This window comes from Bolinopsis microptera, chromosome 11 (assembly GCF_026151205.1).
Source record: "Bolinopsis microptera isolate Bmic1 chromosome 11, MBARI_Bmic_1.0, whole genome shotgun sequence".
Classification (NCBI taxonomy): domain Eukaryota; kingdom Metazoa; phylum Ctenophora; class Tentaculata; order Lobata; family Bolinopsidae; genus Bolinopsis; species Bolinopsis microptera.
This window is the reverse complement of record NC_087082.1, coordinates 7,493,618-7,517,965: the sequence shown is the minus strand read 5'-3', so window position 1 is coordinate 7,517,965 and position 24,348 is coordinate 7,493,618. Positions and strand designations below refer to the sequence as shown.

The 24,348-nt window shown below is 38.4% G+C and overlaps 2 protein-coding genes across 5 annotated transcripts in view; both read right to left on the bottom strand.

Moving 5' to 3' along the window:
• LOC134823470 (brefeldin A-inhibited guanine nucleotide-exchange protein 2-like) overlaps positions 1-13,815 on the bottom strand; it is a 35,413-nt gene extending 21,598 nt beyond the window's left edge. For 2 of the 4 annotated variants that reach the window (XR_010161306.1, XM_063834939.1), the window contains exons 1-25: positions 13,651-13,815; positions 13,402-13,432; positions 13,101-13,230; positions 11,927-12,073; positions 11,292-11,468; positions 9,501-9,687; positions 9,282-9,373; positions 8,913-9,164; positions 8,232-8,350; positions 7,987-8,106; positions 7,669-7,786; positions 7,417-7,524; positions 7,119-7,211; positions 6,834-6,987; positions 6,464-6,600; positions 6,194-6,324; positions 5,072-5,396; positions 4,743-4,908; positions 4,345-4,496; positions 3,768-3,896; positions 3,350-3,508; positions 3,109-3,190; positions 2,756-2,878; positions 2,462-2,631; positions 2,268-2,348 (exon numbers count right to left, since the gene is read on the bottom strand). Coding sequence is in view for 2 of the 4 variants with exons in the window: in XM_063834939.1 (XP_063691009.1) it covers positions 2,268-2,348; positions 2,462-2,631; positions 2,756-2,878; positions 3,109-3,190; positions 3,350-3,508; positions 3,768-3,896; positions 4,345-4,496; positions 4,743-4,908; positions 5,072-5,396; positions 6,194-6,324; positions 6,464-6,600; positions 6,834-6,987; positions 7,119-7,211; positions 7,417-7,524; positions 7,669-7,786; positions 7,987-8,106; positions 8,232-8,350; positions 8,913-9,164; positions 9,282-9,373; positions 9,501-9,687; positions 11,292-11,468; positions 11,927-12,073; positions 13,101-13,230; positions 13,402-13,432; positions 13,651-13,777 (3,510 nt within the window). In the remaining 2 variants the exon portion in view is untranslated. The remainder of the gene's footprint in view (positions 1-2,267; positions 2,349-2,461; positions 2,632-2,755; positions 2,879-3,108; positions 3,191-3,349; positions 3,509-3,767; positions 3,897-4,344; positions 4,497-4,742; positions 4,909-5,071; positions 5,397-6,193; positions 6,325-6,463; positions 6,601-6,833; positions 6,988-7,118; positions 7,212-7,416; positions 7,525-7,668; positions 7,787-7,986; positions 8,107-8,231; positions 8,351-8,912; positions 9,165-9,281; positions 9,374-9,500; positions 9,688-11,291; positions 11,469-11,926; positions 12,074-13,100; positions 13,231-13,401; positions 13,433-13,650) is intronic. The other 2 variants (XR_010161307.1, XM_063834941.1) reach the window with 1 other exon arrangement.
• On the bottom strand, positions 86-1,633 carry LOC134822935 (digestive cysteine proteinase 3-like). Its single transcript, XM_063834216.1, has one exon. It carries the CDS (start codon positions 1,615-1,617, stop codon positions 211-213), a length of 1,407 nt encoding a protein of 468 aa, XP_063690286.1. The 5' UTR covers positions 1,618-1,633; the 3' UTR covers positions 86-210.
• Positions 13,816-24,348: the final 10,533 nt, after the last annotated feature.

Genomic DNA, 24,348 nt, shown 5'->3' with positions numbered 1-24,348 from the left:
GTTTATTTTAGCGGTATCACTGTTCGTTTGTTTCCTGGCCCCAATAACTCTCATATCTTTCCAAGAACAAAAATATACACAAAAATGCAAGTTGTAGTTTGTACAACAAAAATAGGGTGAAAATTAAAGAATCGGCAATCTATTGAATTAAATGTTATGAGTACATAAAATAAAGATTGAATAAGTTCATTAGTAAATAGTAGATCATGTCTATTTCTTGTCATGGCACATGTGTTCGTGCTTACAGCAGTTACAGTCGCTACAGAAGACCAGTCCAGCAGCTGAGTCGCACTTCTCATCCTTCTCATCCTTCTCCTCACAGGGCATCATAACCTCAATGTACCTCTGATTGTTGGTCTTCCCTGATTCTATGTAGTAGCAATTCTTGTTCATTTTCATTATAGCACAGTTAGGAATCGAATTATTTTCACATGCTTCTTTAGCTTTAGCCTCGTTTTTCTTGCATTTTTGAAAAAGGCCTATCCTCTTCTTGCATAGCTTCGTTTCGTCATCACCACCATGGTCACTATCATCATCATCACCATCGTCACTATCATCAGAGTCATCATCAGAGTCATCATCAGATTCATCATCAGCATTAGCTGCGGTACATTTGCTGCCTCTGCATTCAACTTTAGGGATGTGAGAGTATGTTGAGATCATGCACATGTTCTGCTTTTCACGGTCCATCAGGATGTATCCTTTGTCTCCCCAGCCGACACCCCAACTGTTCCTCACTTTCCAGTACTTCCTTCCCTTTTCAACACCGTATCCAACAACAGCAACAGCATGATCGGGCTGCTTGTTACAGGAGTTATCCACCATAACCCCACTTTTGTAGACCATGAACTTGTTGCTTACTTTGACGGCTACAGACACGATATGTTTAGATGCAAACTCCAGTAGCTTGGCATCACCCTTGATTTCGATGTTTCCAGTTACTCTGACATCACTGCTAGCAAGAGCGTTCGCCACATTTCCGTAGTTGCATTTTCTTGAATCTTTTCCCTTGTACGGAGCTGCACTAGTTGGAGCAATCCTGTCTTGCTTCTTAGAGTAGGTGTAGCAATCTTCCATCCAACCACCCTGGCATCCGTCACTGCTGGTTGAGCATTCCATATACTCTTGTTCAGACAGACTCATACCCTTCTTGCTGTTTACAAAGTACATCTCACCTTCGAGAGCAGCTGTAGCAGCAAATGTCCAGCAAGAGCCACAGCTTCCCTGGTTTTTGACACCACTGATTCTGTCGCTGAAGTCTCGACTAGCTGGAATATCCCGGCGGACCAACCTCTCCTCAGCTGCGTAGTCAGTCTCCCCACTATCCATGTGACCGGAAGAGTTGAATCCCATGTGAGCTTCCCTTTCCTCCGGAGTCAGGATGGAGAGGAAGTTGTTCTCGGCCATGAAAGGGATGTCATCATCACCATTAACTGCATCAACCTCCTCGGCGAAGTGAACGAAGGACTTGTACCTCTGAGCAGCTACTTGTGGAGGCTCCGACATCAGAAGTCCATCAGAAACATGGAACTTAGCGAAGGCCTTGTTAAAATCAGAACGGTAGTCTTTACTGAGAGCTCCAGCAAGGAAGGTGGTAAGGATCAGGAACATCATCATATTGTGTAGTCGTTGTAATGTGAAGTTGGGAGTAGATAGTAGTTATATAAGGAGTTGAAGACAATGGAACTTTACATCTAACAGTAACCGATGATGCTCATTAGTCGTACCATTAATTATCTTATAATGGGCTTCTAATCCACTTAATGGAGCTAGCAATCTTTTGAGAAATGACAAAATGTGTGAAGGAGCAATGAAGGAGCTACCCATCCTTTGTTTTATAACATTTTAAATTTGACAGGGCGCCGTAATCATATTTGGCAATGAAACTTTCTGTAGTCTGCTATTGTTGTTAGACAAGGAACAGAGTTGAGGGTGCGATATTCCGCACTAACGTCGAACAACCAAGGATCTTTATTCAATTTAGCAAGGCTACGTGCTAACAAGATTACAATTGCAGAGGAAGAACAATGTTAACGTGAAACAGTGAACAAAACAACGGTGAAGAAGATTAAAGCAGTATGATATTGTGAAATTAAATTCATCTTATTTAGTTAGCAAGGAGTGAACGGAGGGTCAAACATATTGTTCCATCTTGAAGCAATTTGAATATAGAAGCAATTTAAATATAAAATATACAGTGAATATACCTGAGGGTGATTCAAAAAGAATGTTGGGATTGTAAAAATGATAAGTCAGAAAATGTGTACCTTTTCCAAGAACTTCATAGAAAGTTGCCGGAGAGAGTCAACAGCGAACGCAGCGATTTCTTCGTTGGGAGAGCAACCAACCTGAAGATATGTTTAGACGTTCAAATGATATCAGTGTGCGGTCACAAAATATCATACTTTTCATTGGGTATCACCACGACGGTATACACTGTTAAAATTATGGTACTTTTTACCTTGTTGAAGTGATCTCCAATAACATGCCATATCTTACTCCACTCTATACGGATCCTGCCCATGTTGTAGTAACTAATCTCCACTATCTTTTGAAGGGAGAACATCCGTGGAGACACGGGGTTGTTCAGTTCTTCACAGCTTATCTTACACAACGCGTCCGTGAAAGACACTGCGAGCATTTTAGGTTTCAAATTTAACCAGTTATATCTGAGATTCAGCCTTGATGCCATGGAATATTGTAATAGGATATAAAGTCCAGTTTCTAAATTTAAGTTATCAGTAAGCTCTCCTACCAATGGCCGAGCCATCCAGCCGATCAGATCCTGTGAATATCCTGTCGACTGCTACAATAACATTCTGATTAGCGCTGGTTCCCAGAGTCTGTTGCAGTGATGTTACTAGTTTCTTATCCATCACTGAAAAAGAGATAACAAAGTTATAAATATAATATAACTCTCCCTCATTCATTTAAAAATGTAAACATATTCATTCGTGCTCATTGCAACAACCTAGTTGAAAACTCAGCGACAGATGAATTAAATTAATAAATAAAATACATAATATATGAATAAGCAAATTTATAATAACTGATGAATTGAATTAATGATTTAAAGAATGTTAATGTTTAATGAATACGGGAACATACTGGTTTCCTTTTCCAAGAACTTCGTTTTTACTCCTGTACCAATAAGTTGTGCTAACTCCAGCTGACTTATTACTTTCAGAATCTGAAAATTAAATTTCCAAATTATTAGTAGAACCGTAACATTAAAAGCTCTATCGGTGAAATTTAAAATCATAAGAATATTTCTAATTTAAAGAAATTTGTATCAAGCAAAGCACATATCGTAACCCCCCCCCCCCCTTCATATAAACTTCATACTTACGTCATACCAGCTCTCCTCGAGGTAGTTACAATCGTTGAAGGCAATAGTAATGAGTGCTTTAATAGCCTCCAGGTTCTTTGGCTTTATCTCACTGAACCCGCTGCTGACATTTAACATAGTGAAGCGAGCTAGGGACTGGATGTAGGCTGACCGAACCAACTGAAATATAGCATAAAATGAAATAATGTGCTTATATCTCGCCCATATGGATAGCAGCAGGCACAAGTGCTAGGCGCAATCTAATAACCATGTCGGAGCGGCTCTAAAGGGTGAGTGAATAAACTTAATATTATAGCGCATTGTCATAATATATAGTAGGTTTATCAGACCAAATTCATCCATTCATTGTTTGTGAGGCTAAAATATTCGACTGTTTTTACCCATATTGTCACGCCCAATTGCTAGAGAGGACACTTACACTGGCTTTGAAGATACAAGCTACCCTGACAGCACACTTGAAGCCAGCTAAACACTGAGCTATCAACTCCACATCACTGCAGTCCTGTAGTGTTATACTGAACACCGCCAGGAAGGGGGTCCACGTCAACTGAAACAGTGGATAAAGTGAAACAGTGAAATAGTGAAATAGTGAAATAGTGAAATAGTGGATATAGTGAACATTTTAAAATTATTTTTACAACTGTAACTGAATACATTTATTGAGTATTATGTAATGGGATGGAAGTGCTATAACCAGGTGTAGCAAGTCCACACCCTGACTCCATATTATGAAGGACAGGGTGTTTCAAAAGTCTTGTTAGGATGTACTTTTAGAATAAATTTCATATCATTCTGTAAACAGTTACTGGTAGTGCTAACTGCTAAGGTATTGTACATAGTAAATTTAGTGGGTTTCATTGTAAGTGGCATCTCAAGAAAGTCTAGGTTACTTTACCACTTCCACACGATATTCAGTTTAAATTAATGATATTTTAGTATATAATAAGTAATAAGTTGTAGTAAGTTTAAGTATATATAATAAGTTGTAGACGAACCATAAGCATAGGCCTGACATGATAAGAGTGTGAGGCTGAAGTGAAGACAGTGTCTTTCTTACTAACTCCCTCCATCATTACCAGAGCGTTCTTACTAAGGTCCGTCATTGCTTCCTTGTACAGTTGACGCTTCAGAGACTCGTTAGCTCCACCTTGCAGGAAGGTTACATAATAAAGTATATTTGGGTTACTTACTAGGAAATTGTAAGTCAGAGTAAGTATACATTAAACCTGTCAGTAAACGAACAATAAAAGATAACTTATCACATGTCTCCTAAAGTATTCTCATGATCTAATTTGCTGCATCCTTTAGAGCATTTTATATAGTTCCTTATATAGCTGACTCACCCTTAAAGTGCTGCATAAAATTTAACTTTATTTATTTATTTATTACTCACGAGCAGCGTTGACTCTAGTAAGTTCCCCCTTGTCGTACTTCATTTTAATCTCATTAGCGGATATCTCGTCATAAATCGCCATCAGGTAGTCAGGAGGTAGATCCCCGGAGTCGTTTATACCTCTGTTCATTTTTATGTAGTCCGGTTTAGTGATCTTGTTCCGCACCTTATTTTATATTAGGGTCAGATTTACAGATAAAAGTAGGCTTGCTCCAGAACGAGGTTCACAGATTCTGACAAATGTGTCGCAAACTCATCCCCAGTAAAATACTTAATCACCCTAAAATACTAAATCAATCCTCCCGCCCCTCCCCTCTCTGCCACATTACCTGATCATTGTGAAGGTCTGTAGTGAGCATGATTATAGAGTAAGCCAGGACGTAACAAGTATCCGCACTAGCAAATATCTCCGCTAGTTCCGGGTTGTTCTCATAATACCTCTGAGCAAACTTGAGCATCAGTCTATCAATTTTCTGTGCCTCCCCCGGGAGCCGGTACCCCGCTAGGAAGGTCCGGAGTGCTGTTACTATGGCCATGTCATGGAAATCCAGCTGGTCCACGTAGTCAGACATTATCTTTTTGCAGTTCTCGGATTCGTCTCCGAGTACCTCACCAATCATGGTCTTGCTAAGACGCTCGTCTGTATGGAAAAACCTGACCGGAAGGTGACTTTTAATAATAATTTTATCATTATTCTCTCGTCGTACGAATTATAGGCGACATTTACATTAGATCTTGATAGAGTTTGAAGTGGACAAATTACAACTATGTTCACCATAAAAATTGCTCCCACTGATGCTGATGGTAAATATCGAATATTTGTATACAAATATTCTAGAGTTCCACACAGAAGAACAGTATAACTCCCCCCCACCCAACAGTATAACCCCCCACCCAACATGAACAGTATACCCCCCACCCAACATGAACAGTATAACCCCCCACCCAACAGTATAACCCACCACCCAACATGAACAGTATACCCCCACCCAACAGTATAACCCCCAACCCAACATGAACAGTATAACCCCCCACCCAACAGTATACCCCCCGGCCCCTCCACCCAACAGTATAACCCCCCACCCAACAGTATACCCCCCCGGCCCCCCCCCCCACCCAACAGTATAACCCCCCACCCAACAGTATACCCCCCGGCCCCCCCCCCCCCACCCAACAGTATAACCCCCCACCCAACAGTATACCCCCCGGCCCCCCCCCCCCCCCCACCCAACAGTATAACCCCCCACCCAACAGTATACCCCCCGGCCCCCCCCCCCACCCAACAGTATAACCCCCCACCCAACAGTATAACCCCCCACCCAACAGTATACACTATACCCCCCCCCCGGCCCCCCCCCACCCAACAGTATACCCCCCGGCCCCCCCCCCCCCACCCAACAGTATACCCCCCCCGGCCCCCCCCCCACCCAACAGTATATCAGATTGTAAACCTCGCGACATCCTCCGTGTTAGAGCCTATCAGACCAGCTTCTTGTAAGAATGCGATACCCTTCTTAGGCTTCTTGTTAAACTTCTCTATTCCTTGTTCTAAGATACTCTTCTGTTTCTTGATATTCTCAAACTGGGAGAGGTGAGATATGAAACAGGAGTTTCAAGGAAATTGTACAAATGAGTATTCATCTAAATGTAGATTATTACTTTATCCCGGACACCTGTCTGATAATCATGTTAAGAAAGAAGAGAACATTAGAACAAGGTACCTCCTGAGGGTTATCATAAAGACCAGCTGAAGCTAGCGAGCTCATTGAAGTAGAGCGGGGAATAGAGCGGGGCGTGTCCGGGGTGTCCAGTAACCTCTCTTCTAACGTGCTCGTGTCTTTAATGTCTGTGTCTGGAACTGGTGATTTGATTGTTGTGGATTGTGCTATGTGCTGGCTACCAGTTCTATCAGTCTACATTTCGAATATGTCGTTTAAAAATATAGAAACCTTTAGGAGTTTACGGATGGAAAAATAGCAAAAGATGTTTTTCAGCATAATTCGGCATGGAAAGTATCATGGTTAAAATGTAGGACACGTGACAGTTATAGTATAGTTAAGTACAGTAGTTACAGTTGCCTGATAAACTCACCAGTCTTCTTCTCCTCTGCTCTTTGGTGAGGTCGACTGTACATATCCTTACTCCACTCTACTAAACACTTCAGTATTGACACCAGACACTCCATACCTTTATGTTGCAGCTGGGTTTCTTGTTGTGGTGTTAGTCCGTGATCAGCTAGGTTACCCTGCGGTACAGTGTTAGTCAGGAGATAACACAGATTATCATTAATTAATCGGGACACATCTAACATTTAATTTAGAGATGAACAGTAGATAACACACTCAGAAAATATAGAAACAATATGAAGAATGTAACCTGAGCAATACGGCTGATGTCGTTAACGAGTCTCTCGAAGATATTATCCAGGACCATGTCACAATCGTAGTTCAGGTAGATATCAACTATTATCTGAACATGTTAAACTATAATTCACATCAACAGAGGTCATGATATTCAACACTACCACTAATATAGTGTGTGGAAAATACAAACAACTGCGCTGTCACAGTATTCTGACTCTTAAACCTCTGATTAAGATTAACAAATGATCAAGAAAGTATTTAATTGGTTAATTAATTAATTAATTACCTGAGGATGAGCAATAAAGTGTTACCTGAGGATCAGCACAGACTTTAGCCAGAGCTCTCATGACAAACCACTTGTGTTGGAATGAGTAGGAGGGATTCTCTAACACGGACAGGAAGATGTCTTTAAAGAACACCTGAAACACACGTACGACTTATCATTAAAACGTACGAGGAACGATGCCGGCTGTCTTGAAATGATAACACGTTAAAAACAATCAGTTTCTGGTCTGTTGATTAAAGACCCTTGAAGTTAAAAACGTGAAACTTTATTGACAAACCTCAATTTGCATCTTTAAGTGATATTTGAAGTTAGATATTAAGATAAGGAATATGGATAAGGATATCTCGAACACACTAGGGTCGGTTGATACTCCGTTCTTGCTCAATGCAACGCACCTGGACAATTAATTAATTGATTAATTATTTAGTTGTTTAATTGAAAACGTTTCAAAATGCAATCTTAAATTAAAGAGACAATTCTAGTTTCCCGTAAGAATGCTCGAATTTACAGAATATAATATGATCATTATATTACTTAAAACAAATTCTGATAGGTTTGATAATATCTTTTACTAGAACCAATTAGTAAAACTCACAAGAACTGTTTGATGAGCTGAGCGAATGTTTTATGTGTCTTCATAACGGGCCCAGCATGGTTCTGCATAACACTCAGCAGAAGTTGCAGAGCTAACATCTTACTGCGCATCTCGTGAGACCTATGGGATCACGTGACTCTTCAAATTAAATGAGAACAGATTTTAGAAAGGGAGGTGGGTAAGCTTGTGGCCCCTTTTGAGAAGTCATATAATTCTTCCTAAATAAGGGCTATATAGGTCCTTACCTGGGATCAATGGGTCCCTCAGGCATGGGTTGCATAGTCATCTTACAGAGCGTGCGGAGGACTAGATACGCGTCTCTCATATACACATTGTCGAACTTAACACTCTTCTTCTGTGCAGCCTGAGAGGTTAGTATTTACAGTGTGCAGTGTGGGTGTCTTTACAGTGCAGCCTGAGAGGTTAGTATTTACAGTGTGCAGTGTGGGTGTCTTTACAGTGCAGCCTGAGAGGTTAGTATTTACAGTGTGCAGTGTGGGTGTCTTTACAGTGCAGCCTGAGAGGTTAGTATTTACAGTGTGCAGTGTGGGTGTCTTTACAGTGCAGCCTGAGAGGTTAGTATTTACAGTGTGCAGTGTGGGTGTCTTTACAGTGTCGGACGTCGGTAATCGTTAGATCGACAGGTACTTGATGTAATGATAAAAGATGTGTAAAATGATGACTCCACGTGACTACAATTGCTCACATACATTGTACACTATACACACCATGTACATTATACACACAATCTACACAATACATTTGGGTGAATAACCAATGCCGGTTGTAAACGTTCCACGCAATCCTACGGCAGCCAGGAATATTTATGAATTCTGAAGTTATGTACCTTATTCGTATCCCAGGAATAAGTTATTTCTAATTCCAACAATCTAAATCTAAATAAATTATGATGACCCCATATTTACATTGTGATTCGCATTTCTCTGTTCGTTATCAGCTGTCTCAGTCGTCTCAGCAGTCGAACCATCCTTCTCAGTGCTCCCATCCGCCTTCTCACTCCTGACACTCTGACCATCGTCCATTTTCTCGCTCTGTACACTCTCCGAACAGTTTGCGTCGCTGCGCTCACTCTGCGCATCCTCTCCGGGCTGGGCATCCTCTCCGGGCTGGGTGACGTTGAACATGGAGTCGTCTGCTTTCAACATTCCATCTTCACACTGAAATTATTTGCAAATTATGATTCATTTTAATTACGTGTCAATATTTTGTAGTGTCTCCAAGCAACATTAATTTGTTTAACGGAAAGTACATTCAAGACAGGTTATGCTGGTTACCTTCACTTCTTTAAGAGCTGCCTCCATGATCCCTTCAACAAGAGATCTAGATATTCTATATACTTCGTCATCACTACTTGATTTGTCAGCTGCTGAAATGACGACAGAGTATTACTTTACGTAGTAGAGTACAACAGCAATCAATAGATACATTATATCACTTATCTGACTTCAGTCATGTGACCAATCATAACTAATAAAGAAAATCTAGATTCTCACCGCCACTTTTATTCTCCCCAGGTTGAGTTGGTTGTGGCACGTCATCACGTGTCTTGTCCTCCTCACGTGACTTCACAGAGGATGCATCGTCCTGGTGACCGTTAACCATGCTTCCTTCTTTACTTGGCGTCCCTTCAGCAGACGTTTTTACAATCTCTGGAGCCGCCTTTTTCAATAGGTGAGCAGACTGAAAGAAGATAATTTGTCCAGATTTTCGAGAAATTACCAAAGTTAGTCTCTGCTTTGGGTGCACAATATTTAACAACGTAGCTCTATGCGGCAACGTCACATCACTGGTATTGTTATTTCAAATTTTAACATTCACAATACATTTACGAAGAATAGCCTATAATAATTATGTATTGATTGAGATGGAACAATTCTTCTATCCGGATTGTGAGCGAGCCTACCTTATTTCCACGTGTTATACAATATGGAACGTCGTGTGACACAACAATATTTCGCAATAGCGCGAAAAACTTTCGACAAATTTGAAGCCTTCGCGCGTGCCGTAAAATTGCTATCTGAACGCCAACTGTCCCAATTATTTAGGCTGGCGTATCAAATTTCATAACGGGTTGAGTGTTATCTCGACCAAAAAGAAATAATCGAATTTTCATTCAATTTATAACATCTGCATCCAAGACAATGATTCATAAAAGCTTCACCGACTACGGAGTGAAGCTAAAACCACCCTGCCACATCATCACATATTACTTTTCCAATCTGGAAATAGAGTCAGAGTCTAAAAAGAATGACGTATCGTGTTTTAACCTATTCTATAAAACATGGTGCCGATGAGAAGATGATGAGCACGAGCAACTCTCTTAAATCCAAAGCTGTATCTTATAGTATGAAATATGCGGCCATCTTAACTTGGCTTCTTGCCAAATGTAGCTACCGTTATCATTTACCTGATTACATACTACATCAGTTAATGTACATTATCAGGGCAGAATAAAATGACAAGCATTAAGATAAAATCTATGAGGAACACAGACGTGTCAATAACAATCTATACTAATAATCTCAAGATGTGTGTTTGTCTGTTCGTTCGCGTGTCATTTCCGAACGGCTTAATCAAGAAAACGGTAAGAGTTACGGGGCTGGTTTTTTTCGGTATAGTGCCGACAAAACTCTCACCAAGCTAAATGATTAAGGTTTTAATTAAGGGCCGGTGAAACGTGGTTTAATTGATCATTTTGTGACCCAAATGTGATACTAAAGTGTCTCACGTACTCTCCCTCTCTCCCACTCTCGCTCTCTCGACTCTCTCGACTCTCTTCCCCATAACAGATTTGCGATATAATTATGTAATTTGGTAGTAGACCTCAAGATCGGCTATCAAGTATTACTATAAGATATATGAGGGGCTCTCAGAATTAAATTGCAATGTGTTTGGACAGAGCAAGTTCATACTTTCGCACCGTTTTTACTACGAAAATGTAATGTTTGTATTCTAATATAAAAGGTGGGTTTATACTTTTGCATTTCAACTGCGATAGTGAAGTCCCGGCCGTAGGCACGGTTTGTAATTTGGAGGGACTGTTACACGTGGTGTATAATATATAGTATCGGCAGTAGACGTGAAATGTGACAAAACAAAACATTGTAGTAATAAATCCCATGATTTGGGTACAATCTACTTGTGTCGTAAATGGTAGTGTTGGAAAATAAATTTCTTTAATTTAACAGTTCACTTTATCGCAATCAAATTGCGCGCTCAATTTTATTAACTTTTCTACCAACTAAATCTGAAACTACAATCTAAAACTTAACAAATGAACTAACATTGTGTTCCATCAGAGAGAAGCAGACAGAAAGCATCTGAGTGAGGGTAGCTTTAGCAGTAGCACTGTTCACACTGTTCTTTGTGAAGAGGTTAATGTTGTAACAACACCGGATAGCTGTTAGTAACGCCATCTCGTGCACCTCACATGTTTGCGAGGTTACTGCCGTAAGTAGCGCCTGCAAATGTTAATACGTTGTACTGCCACCGCACTTCATATTAAAGTCATTATTGTAACGGTATTATATTAGAACCAGACAGAAACAAAGTGTGAAGGGCCTGAACGGAACCCCTCGGTTTCCGTTGGCCAGAAAGAGATTTAATAATAAACATATTCCCATTGAATCATTTATTTTAAATTCACTTCAGTTCAACTTTCAGTGTAATGTTTGGAATATCTTAAGTTCTTATCTTATGTATAATTAAATCAAGACATAAATCCCGATTCATCATAACTTTTCCTGGCTCATTTTATTACAATACAGAAGCAAAAGAAGGTAAAAGAAGGTAAAAGAAGGTAAAAGAAGGTAAAAGAAGGTAAAAGAAGGTAAAAGAATGGTGATGAGCAGTTCTCCCAATTAACATGGCAAACCTAATCAGAATGATAAAAGGAAGTGCTGTTATTTAACACGTGTACCTTTATTATTTGCAACTCAACGTCAGGGTCCGTGTTAACTCCGTGAAACGCGTCACAAATAGTTTCAATAACTGTGTCTATCAGCTTTTTATTGGGGTTCTCCGGGTCTGATGAGTCACCTGTTAGCTGCCCGTATGCTATTAGTTTCTGGAATAAACCTCATGTTAGTAGGTGATAATAGCAATCTATTGGAATATTTTAGTATTTCAAAATAGGGAAAATATATACATTCCGTCAAAATGTATACATTCCGTCACGCACAAAACAAGCATTATTCAAGCTCGTAATATTGAAAATACTGAAACACCACCTTTACGTATGTAGTACATTGGGAGAGGGACAATGAGTGTAAAAACAATACACAAATGACCGAGTACAATGACACTTGCAAGGTTTGCCGCACCTAAACCACAGAGGTATACATTATACAATGCACACTTGCAGGGTTTACCACATCAAAACCACATAGGTATGCAATGTATAATGTATAGATACATTCCATACCTCTGTGGTTTAGGTCTACATCCTCTAGCGAGGATTCCTGGTAAAACAAAATGTACACTAAACCTAGTCCATGCATACTGACTCCAGTCAGTTATAATGCAATATAATAAGTATATATGGTAATTATCTCTTTTGAGGACTCTCCTCGTTCCCTTTTAACAGCATTTTAGTATTTTACTTTTATGTAGCTCTGTCATAGTATAGCAATCACTTTCAACTGCAGTGTGTGGCACACTAAAACACGGCAGAAATAAATCATGAGGAGTCTGTATGGACATGGACCACATGCAAGAACTACGTTAGGCTGGCTGGGTAAATAGTCTAAATAGTACAAATAGTAACAAATAATGTGAGGCTCTAATGATGTAGTTTTACGAAGATTTCAAGTCTTACGTTGTGTGTTTCCCTTCGTGTCCAAAAGCATTATAGTCTAAATAATACGCTACAACGTACGCTTCACTAGATGATATCGCTTAGGATCGTACAAGAAATAAATACAAGATGAAATCAACCGCCAGTCACTAATTATTATTAAAGTTACAATAAAATAGTTACTACTCACAGTCCACAGATCCAAGTTAACAAGACTAATAATATGTGTCTCTGACCTGCAAGCAGCTAATTACTAATTACTAATTACTAATTACTAATTACTAATTATTACTCTGACCTGCAAGCAGTCCAATGCAGTGCTCACAATACGAGGAGAGCGAGACTGGCAGGCTAGCTGGAAGGGTTTAAAGTAATCGTCAGCTAGTATTACACCCGCTTCTGGTAGGTGGTGGGAACCATCTTTAGACCTGGGCAGGTATTTCTTAGGGTAAGAGGCATACTTTATTTAATCAAACTAATCTAGTATTTCAGCACATACTATTGTCCATAAGGTGCTATATTATTTTGTTCACTATAGCATTAATAAACGTATATTTATAATGAATGTATTAATTGCAGCAACTAAAGCAATATCTTACTTGGGGGCCTTGCTGACTTCTTTCAGAGTTTCTGAAATAATAGTTGAAATCAAAATAAATCCCACATCTTGGATGGAAGCAACCAGAATGTATGAAAGTGCTAAACTCCTAAATCTTGTTTTTCCATTTTATATCCCAATTTTAACAATTTTAATAACATTCAAAGATAGAGGCCTAGGCATGTTTAATGATATACAAAATGTATGTTAACATGTTGTAAAATATGTTAAAATATGTTAAAATACTCACTTAGCTTCTTTTCACACTCATCTTTTATTTCTGCATTATAGTTTTTCCGTATTTCTCTGTCAGACAAGATCTTTTCGAGCGCTTTCTGAAGGAACATCACGAAGATTTTATTATCTCTGGTTGCCATCACCAACCATTTTAGAACATGTCATCCATGGTAAACTGTGTAAAGAGTTTCGATAAATATCAATTAAAATTACTGACAAGTCACTATTGATGTATTAAAAGCTAAATATCTAGAGAAAGCTTTGATGAAAGGAAATCATGAAAATGTTTAGGACATTTCCAGAATTCAGAGCTTTCCTTGACCCAAATTTCACTGTATTGACTGCATTTTTCTTCAATGACCAATACAAATAGGTAAGTTCACTGGGTGACACTAGACACCAATGAGGTACTGAAACCTAGATTACCGAAGAAAGCTTTGATAAACGGAAAATCATAATAAAATGAGACATTTTGGAGGATTTTTGAATAAAGCTTTTCTGCTGTTTCCTTGACTGTAATTTCACAGTTTTTACCGAATTTTTTACCAGTGACCAATCAGTGAGGTCAGTGTAAATGACACAAGTTACCATCAAGCTACTGGAAGCTAAATATCTGAAGAAATCGTTGAAAAAAAGGAAAATCACGAAAATGTTTTACCGGTAGGACATTTTCAGATTTCAGCTTTCCTTAACCCAATTTTCACTGTATCAAATGAATTTTTCTTTAATGGCCAATAGGTGAGTTCACTGAGGGTTGCACAAGATTTTTAAAATGTGGGATTATTTCGTCCGTAAAATTATATACAATATAAATAGTACAGTAAAATATCTACAAAATTTACATATAAACAAATCTAGGAGACCTCAAAGCTCATCTTCTAATGGATGAGGTTGAAGGAAACGTCTTGCAGTTCAAGATGCTGGGCCGTTGATCTTCCTCTGATTTCCCTCAGCGCAATGAGTGTACTTCTTAACAGATTAAATCTGAATCGTGTTCTAATATGATTTTTGACCTAGCCCTTGGCTTCTTTTTTGTGGTCAGCTATCATCTCAGAGACACAATCTACAAACACAGTGCATAGCAATCCCATACCTTTGGAGGTTGAGAAGACTAGAGGGACAAAGGATCCGTTCTCTGACTGAAGTACTCTCTCTAGCTCTCTCCATACAAATCTTTCTTTTTTTCTCATGCTCTCTATAGATCTAATCTAGTGGCTCAAATGTATTTGTGTCGCAGTTAGGATGTGTGACCCTGATGTCAAAGAATGTTCTTTCAAGATACCACAAGGTACTATTGAGGTACTGAAACCAAATGGTGATGATCACAATAAACTTCTTCGACCGAAATTACAGTTCTGACAGAACTATTATTTACAATTCCTGCTAGATTAGGAAGTCTGAGAATGAACTTGTTATTTATATTACATGGAGCGCCATATTTCATATATACTGATGATTGGTATTGTTTTTATACATATCATGAAACGGATCGTTTGCCCGCCAATTTGATTTGTTTCAATTGTTCGAATTATAATGCTCCTGCTTAACTGCAGTCGAGCACTCTCTTTGGGAAACCAAACAACAACTATTTATTATATATACAGGGTGGGCCAAAAGTCAGTACCCATACGTTGGCCTTTATAGCTCAGTCACTGAGTGCCCAATTTAAATACTTCTTTCTGGTATGACTTATTACCACCACTGGTTCGAGGAATTTGTCAACTCGAAAAATATCCGCGTTCATTTTTTTCAAATGGAGGTTCATTTTCACATTTATTTGATAGTTTGGATAGTCGGATCAAGCTAAATGTTATTGAATTGTGTTTGGCCATTCGAATTACGTTTGTCCTGAAAGAATTAGAACTGTAGCTTCTCAGATGACCGAGATATGAAGCATAACGAGTTTATTCATTACGTGTGATCAGGTGATTGGTTTACCTAATCACGTGACAAGGTGCCCCCGTTAACTACCCCGTTAAACATTATGGGAATTGTTAAGGGTGCCCAATTAAGGTGTCGTGTCACGGTGTCACATAATCACCCAGTCAATATAGTTAACGAGATACAGAAAATGTTTGATAACTTCGTCATTTCTAATCCGTTTTGCCTCATGTTTTCAGATCATATGCAACATTTGATAATCTACCGTCTCTGAAAAAATTAGGCGTTCAGCATGTTCAGAGAAAACAATATAGGTGTTTTAATATTGAATGGGCGTGGTCTAAAATATTCGAATTTTAAAATTTTGACGACGGAATCCTTGAACCAGTAAGTACAGTATGCCATCTGCAAAGCAACAGCTCTCAAATATAAAACACGGCGGAGCTATTAAGGCCAACGTATGGGTACTGACTTTTGGCCCACCCTGTATATATATATAACTAGCACAAACTTAAGATCAGATATCTTAGGGGACTTGGAGTAGCAAGAGATTGACTAGAAGGTAGCAAGAGATTGACCACTGAACTGTGGTGTCTGACGTTTGCAGCTAGATCGGACTCTGCATGATTTTGTATTAGCAAATTTGTATAGTGTATAATTGTTTAGTGTTTATGATACTCTGCAACCTGGTAGCACGGCTGACACTAAAACAAAATGTTGGCCTGGCTTGTGCATAACCAAGTAAATAACACGCACTCCGATAAAAGCCCTCTGGAGAAACTCCGCAAAATGTTCATTGTAGTCAACGGGCACAAAGAAGCACTACTAGCAATTGTGTCCTTAACCCTCCTACATAATTTGAACATTTTTGTGGCTAACTCATTGAACAACATCTGAATTAAAATGTGTCTAGTATTAAAAGATTCAGTAAGTAATTTTTTCATGTACACTGTAGTTAGTAAATGCAAATCAAACTCTTTCGATCAGCCGCGCGCTGAACCAGTGTTGCACTAGGTAAAAATTGTGTATATTTTGTTCATTTTTGAGTGTAAATTAATTTATTAATTTATCACAAATTATTTTATTATAATATAACCACCTATGTGAAATGGTTATTTTGACTTTAAATATTTGAACTAAATATGAATTGATTGTGGGTATAAAATAAAATTTGTTTTACTAAAATTTGTTTTACTACTAGAAGGTATATATATATATAACTAGCACAAACTTAAGATCAGATATCTTAGGGGACTTGGAGTAGCAAGAGATTGACTAGAAGGTATAAACCTTTTACACAGATACGTCGAGAAGAATCCAGGGTGATACAGGATCGGAGAGTGCAGACCAAAAGTTTACGCACCCACCTTTGCTCCTGAGTTCTTGGTTGGATAGAAATTTATGCAAACTTGGTCGTTTATACTCCAAGTCCCTTTGTTAAAAGAAGTAATATTAACTATGTCTAGGGTTAGCTTCGTTCAATAATAACAATATCAATATAATCAATATCAATATCAATAGCAGATAAAACTAGTAAGTGTGTGCCGCTGAAATTAGATTTGATAACTGCAATTTAAAATTGTTTGGAGTCCAAGTATCTTTTAAGTCAGCTGCCTGTGCTTGTATTAATAGTGCTTTGGTTCTCAATTTTATCAAGTTAATGGACGTTTCTAAGCAGTTGCTTGAAGTTAAAATTTTTTTATGAACAGCGTTCCAAAGCTTGGCTGCATTAAACAAAAAGGTATTTGATTTATTTAGAAGAATAACCGTTAGACTCGTTGCACGGTTTGAAATGTTGATAGCCTCATAAAGGGAGTATGGGCAGTGGTACTTGATAATCTTAGAGAATTCTAAGATGCTGTGACATTTGTACAAGTTTTGAGCCGTAAGAATTTTTAATCTATTAAGCATGGATATAATGAGGAGTGTGCTAGTAGCAGTTAGAGGTGTACGTGGAAAGGCAAAGAAGGCATGGAATGCCCCTATATCCAATGTCTCCTTCAACCTGATACCTGAGGAGAAGAGCTACGAGGGATAGATGATATCTATTGCTCAGGATTTACAATTGTGCTCTGCCAATTGCATCACTTGATTTAATTTATTGTATATATACTGTTTGACATTTACAATTTTTCATTTAATCTATTAAAAATGGGTTTTGTATGCTCCTTTTCAAAGTGTCTATGGTCTAGTTTTTGCATACCGTATGGTCTAGTACGTGCACATGTTGATTGTTTATCTAAATATGAGTCAAGGTCGCCAAAAAGGATCCCTATACAGTGCTTCTGTGTGATAAAAAGACTATCACTGGACCGTTCTTGGAGGACTACACCCCAAACACTTATACCATAACTGAGATGTGATTCAAAAAGACCATCATATATTTTCAAATATAGTTCAGAAGGTATTGAGTGCCGAATTCTGCAGATTGCACCAGTCATAGATCGCAGTTTTTTACGGTTGTAGTGCATGTGGGCAATCCAGTTTAGCTTACTATCTATAACAACACCTAAGAATTTGGTATCCTTGACTTTAGTAATAACCTTACCATTGATGAATATTGATCTAGATTCATCTAGCAGGATAGAAAATGGTCTGGTCCGTGCACAGGTGTCATCATATTCAGAGGCAGGTTTAAAATGTATGTAGCAGCATTTGGACATGTTGATATGAAGTAGATTACATTTCATGTAAATCGAGACATGTTTAAGTACTAAGTTGGCTTTTTTGTATGTTGCTTCTCTAGATGGTCCTGATATGAAGATATTAGTTTCAGCGTAAAGTAAAAATTTCACCTCACTGTCTGAAAAGCAGTTTACTATATCGTTCATATACAATAGGAAAAGTAACGGCCGCGGCCCTAGAATTGACCCTTGTGGTATTCCAAATTTCACGTTCCGTTCATTGTTTCTGATGGTACATCGTTATACATAACATACTGCTTTCTGTTAGTCAAATAGCTTTTAAGTAAGGTAAGTGCTGTGCCCCTAATACCGTGCACATGCAACACGCTCACTGAGTGGAACCACTTCACATCTTTTGTAAAGTGTGTCTTTTCTGATTATGTTAGGATAAGTCATTTTAATGATTCGCCTCAGATGTTTCCTGTGGCAAATATCCAGTTTATTCAATAGCTGCTTTGATGCAGCCCAGCACACAGCCGAGCGTACTGAATGATTACGTTACAGCTTTCGATCTTCGAGATTTTCCTAAAAGGGCAGCTCAGACCAACTTCACAGGAGGAGCTAAGTGCAAAGAAACTGTCACTAACTGCTACAAACTGCCACTAACTGCCACAAACTGCCACAAACTGCCACAAACTGCCACTAACTGCCACAAACTGCCACTAACTGCTACAAACTGCCACTAACTGCCACTAACTGCCACTAACTGCTACAATCGCGCCCACGCATTTGCGCGCGACAGTAGCAGTTAGTGGCAGTTAGTGGCAGTTAGTGGCAGTTAGTAGCAGTTAGTGGCAGTTTTTATGCGCGTCGGGATTTCAAATCGAGCGCTCATCAATTTTTATAATAGCAAGTCCGCAGCGTTTAGAGCTGCATTGTTGATTATTGGGCAGCGCTCAGCCTGTCATTCCGCCAAATCTCTATTCATTAATGAACATGATAGCCTGAGGTTCCCAGGTAACATTGTTGACTAAACCAGACTGTGCATGTTGTGCTAGATGTCAAATGTTGCAGATAGCGTATACGTTTTTTAAAACTATGTTTTGATTTGATTTGACTTGACTTAACTTGTAGTAAACGGTCGGCCGTTTTACAACACGGCAATATGACTGCTTGTGTTAGCTTCGACACTAAATATTTTGTTCTCGCTGCATGAGTATATAAATGTTTGATATGAATTATGAAATGAGAAGTCGTGTATTATGTAATATAATAGATTCAGAAGACTCGTAAATGTGCAAGTATATGAATATTTATATTATATCATATTCATTGAATTATATTCATGGGACCAGCAAAAGCTCACAGCTAACAGCATTTATTTTTATTTATGATAAGATGATAAGTTCATTATGAGCAATTTTTAATTTAGTTCGTATCAGGCTAGGAGTCTAGTAATCGAGTTTTATTTGTTAATAAAAAAAACTTCTCTACGGTATTAGGAAAACTGCTGTGATAGACCGGAGCGCAGCAAAAAATTTAATAGCTTGTCCTGCAGACCGAATTCTACCAAATATTTACTACAAGTATGACACTTTTCGGATTTAGAAGGGTGCTGTCCAGACTATGAGTATGTTAACGGTGCGCGGTGATATCATTGAAGCTAAAGTCGGCACTAAAAATTAAAGTAAATATACCTCACGCCACACACTAATTGCATACGTTTGTAATTTTATTGTCTCTTATCAGCTTGCTTATTTCTCCTACCCGAACGCCTAACGGAGAGATTACTTTGTTATTTTACGTATCTGACAGGTAAAAATTAATAACAATAAATTTCACCTACTGAACGTATTCATAATAGAAAAGTTGCTAGTTTGGTTCTCCACCGTGCAATAGGATCTGTTTCACGTTCCGGTTCACTCTTTAAGATAAAAGCCTCTAATCGATGATTTTGCCCTTATAGCTTAGTTGTACTTGTAGTGAATTCGTACGGAACGTTCACTAAAAATAGTTTGTGAACGCGTTCGCTAAAAGATTTTAACGTTTGGAACATAAGGAACGTTAAAACAGGGCCTCCCACGGATTAAACAGTTTTGTGCGGAGAAAGAAGTGAAGAGAGAACGAAGCCAAAGAGTTCTCCGACAATTGTTCAGGCCAGCCTCACCGCAGCAACGCCAACAGCAAGCAGGAACTTATCCTAATCCATGCAACCTATACAACGCTGACCAAGAATGGACATGCCACGGTACCACTATAATATTTGCTTTGATTCTCCGTTATAGCACTAGCAGTAGCAGAATTTGCTGCTTATAATTCCTGGGCGTTGCTAAACCTGTCATTCCGCCCTATCTGCTATAGACATATTTTTAATCGCCATAATATGTTCAATGTTAAATCAATGTGTTTAACTTAATAAATGCAAAAGCCTGAGCGAGGTACCGTACCCAGGTAAATTGATCTTTGCAAGTTGAATTTGCGTTTCTGAAACCACTCTCTGCACTGGTAATTGTATTTAAAAGGGAACACAAAATGATGAACGTGACCAAAATTATTCCCCGCGCGACGCGATAGCCGATAACTGATAAGATTCTCTTTCAGCATTCAGTTTCAGTTAATTCTGGGTAATTCGCGCGTAAAATCATAATGGCACGTGTGCGTTCCATGTTCTCAGAATTAGGCAACGGTAAGTTTATAATCTTTAACTTTAACTGTTTGGAAACAGGTGTTGTTATTTTATGCTGGGAATCCCAAAAAGTGCTTGATCGGCCAGTTCATCATTGTGTCTCGCTAAATACTTGGCTAGTTTCATTATGCTTCGACTAATCATCACTGTTGGCTTGGGGATGGTATTCAACTGTTGAGGGCTTACTGTAACAACCATTGATACGCTTATAGTTATCAAACAGCAACTAACCGATATCCAATTGGTCTCAGCCATAGATTTAGAACAATATAGGCTCAACGGTGGCTCGGAAAAGTATAATCTTCATGGTATGGTCTTATATATGATTTTGGTCTATTAGAACGAGTTTTAAGTGAAATATATCCTCCAGAGATGATTATGAATAAAAATAACACTTCAGTTCGTGAAACTGACTTTTTAGATATTAGTCTTACTATCACTATCAATATTTATAAGGGAAAATGTTTAAAAAAACTTTACGACAAGAGGAACGATTATAATTTTGATGTCATTAATTATCCCTATTAGATGGGAATAATCCCAAAGGCCAGTATTATGGTAAATTTATTAGTCAGTTAGTTCGTTTAGCTCGTATTAATAGTTCTTATAACAGTTTTATTTTGGATTGTAAAAATTTAGTTCGTAAACTTGCACGACAAAGTTTTAATATTGCTGCACGTTGCGCAAACGGTTTGAAATCTTTGTCCATGTCGACAAGTATAATTTAACATTTGGGGAAAATTTGGGATTAATTTTACTTCGGAATATGTATTTTAGCATGACGTGTCATTCTTTTTTTTAGTTCAGTTCGTTTTCAATTTTTAATCTTAATTTTAATTTTCAGTACGTTTTACCTAACAAAATCATTTTTTACTTTTAGCTAGCAGAATGGTTTTCAGATTGCATTAATGAACTGTGCTATGAGCTGGTCCCAAGTCCAGACGCCATTTTATTCTTTGTAATTTTCAATAACCCTGTCTAGTCAATGACTACTGATTTATGAAATCACTAATCCTTTCGATTTCTGTGCCACTAACTGCCTTGATTTCATCAGTCCCTATATTGATAGGTTCATGCGCAAATTTACCTAGTTTAGCCGTCATTAATTAGGTACAGACCACTAAAAATAGTTTGTGAACGCGTTCGCTAAAAGATTTTAACGTTCGCAACATAATGGTAAAGGAACGTTAATCAGATTTAAAATATCAACACGTCGACACGCGCCGCCATCGTTTCCCGCAATTTTACATGTTCTAGATGAGTTAGGAGAGTTTTAGCGCGCATGCATGCACGTTTCACTTTTCAGGCCCTAAAACTCCGCTATATAGTGTTTCTGGATAGAAGTCGACTATTTATGCTCAATTCTCGAGCCGATAATAGTCTTGCTTAGATTTTCAGACAATAGTCTTAAGATTCCAGTTGGTTTCATTGGTGTAATTTATTACAAATATTATCTGTTCGCCTTAAAGTTAGCAAATTTTGCTTTTCGCAATTGAAACTATAAAAGCGATATGATTAGTCTTGCCAACAAAAGGTGGCTCGAGCTCCATTCCCCCCTACATTCAGTAGGGTTTTGTGTTCACCCGGCTTATATGTCAGGGATTTGATCAACACACGAATCAGGATGTCTGGAAGGAGTTTCGGCAGTATCGAGATAGCCCGACCACTGTCCGCGGACAACTGTCCACGAACACCTGTCTACCAGATCATTACTGCATAATGACAGTATCCCCTGAATCAAGCAGGGTTCACATCATCCCCTGAATCAAGCAGGGTTCACATCATCCCCTGAATCAAGCAGGGTTCACATCATCGCACGCGAATTTCAATCAGCGGTGGTGTCAAGGCTTATTAAACGATTAAAAGCAACCTTACGGGAGGCGGTGGGTCCATTAATTTCGTCCATTAGACAGAAGAGTACCATGTCAGGAATTGGAATAGCTGTTGTTGTTGTTGTTGATGATGGCAACTGATAATACTTCACCAAAAACGAACGACTTATATACCACATTTTAATCGTAATCATTTATTTCATTGAGCAATCAATATTATTCTATTACTTGGAAGGAGTTTCTAGATGTCATGGACACGTGGTGTGACGGCGCAACAAAGAAGAAGATACTTTAATTTCGCAGTACACGTTCTACCGAGAGAAAAGAGGCTTATTCTCTACTGACGCTGCCTCAAGTTTTAGCCAAGATTCTGACGGTCCAGTCTCTTGGTGGAGCAACTTCGGTTGAGAGGTACCCGAACTACAGAGTTTTCCAATGAAAGCGCTGTCGCAATCGACATCAGCCTCACCCTGTGAGACGAATTGGAGCTTGTACGACTGGGTGATAAACAAAAAAAGAAACCGCCCCACAGTTAACAAGCAGCGAGACCTTATTATTATTTATGTTATTATATTTATGTTATTATATTTATGTTAACACAAGTTTGCGTCTTATGAAAAATTCACGAATTAAGGAGCAATAATTTTATTATTATTTGCTTATTGCTATACTAGTGACTTATTTTTATTCATTGTTGTTTATTTACTGTTTAATTCCGACAACATAGTTTTATCTCATTGTATCCATTTAAAGTTAAAAACGGACATTAAAATGAACGCTCGGAGCCCGGAGGCATTCAAACGTTTACGTACGGGCGTTGACTTGAACGTAAATGGGCAGACTATTTAACTTTAAGGTTAAACGGATATTAATATATGTACGCTATGCCCTAGCTGGGGCCTCTTCTCAGACTCTCGAGCGTTCAATTTGAATTGGTGTCGGTTCAAAATTAAAGTTAATTAAAGTTCAATAAGATAAACTTATCATTGCTGGTTTGATTTTGGAACCTTCTCTAGACCTAGTAATTTTGGATTCGTAAGTTATGTGCGAGAATAGCTTCCCAGTCCCACGTCAAAGTGATTTATAGATTATCCTTATTTTCAAGGGAATCGTTAGGTATTCGTATACTTATAGTATAGTTTTATTATTACACGTACGTGACCAATATTATTCCCCGCGCGATGTTATTACAAATTAGATTCTCTTTCACTTTGATCAGTTTCTTTCAAAAACAGATTCGCGCGTCAAATATATTTAGTTTGCGCGCTTTTGGTACTCCCAAAAGTACGTCAAAATGCAATTCTGTGAATTGCATTATTATAAATTTATAGTCATAGGTAATAGGCTCCATGTCATTGTCCACAGGACTGGTCACCGTTAACCTTATTTAACTTAAACTGGTCGGAAAACGCGGATGTGTTATGAAAAATAATGTTTATCGCTTTGCCATTCGGCCGGTAGAATTAGATCAGAAAATCATGCGGATACCGATAAGACGATAAAACAGTTATCGAATTTTATACCTTTACCTAAGGCTAATGGTGATGCAACGCTAATGGAATACCTTGATCAGAAAGAAGTAAGAACTTTTGCTTTTGGCAAATCTAACAACCACGGAAATTTTCAGCGACATCAACGCTAAAATCGGAAACGATTTTCACTTCAAGATCTACTTAGAGAAAGTAATG

Coding starts and splice junctions, on each gene's coding strand:
- LOC134822935 (XM_063834216.1), bottom strand. CDS start 1,617: ATGATGATGTTCCTGATCCTTACCACCTTCCTTGCTGGAGCTCTCAGT.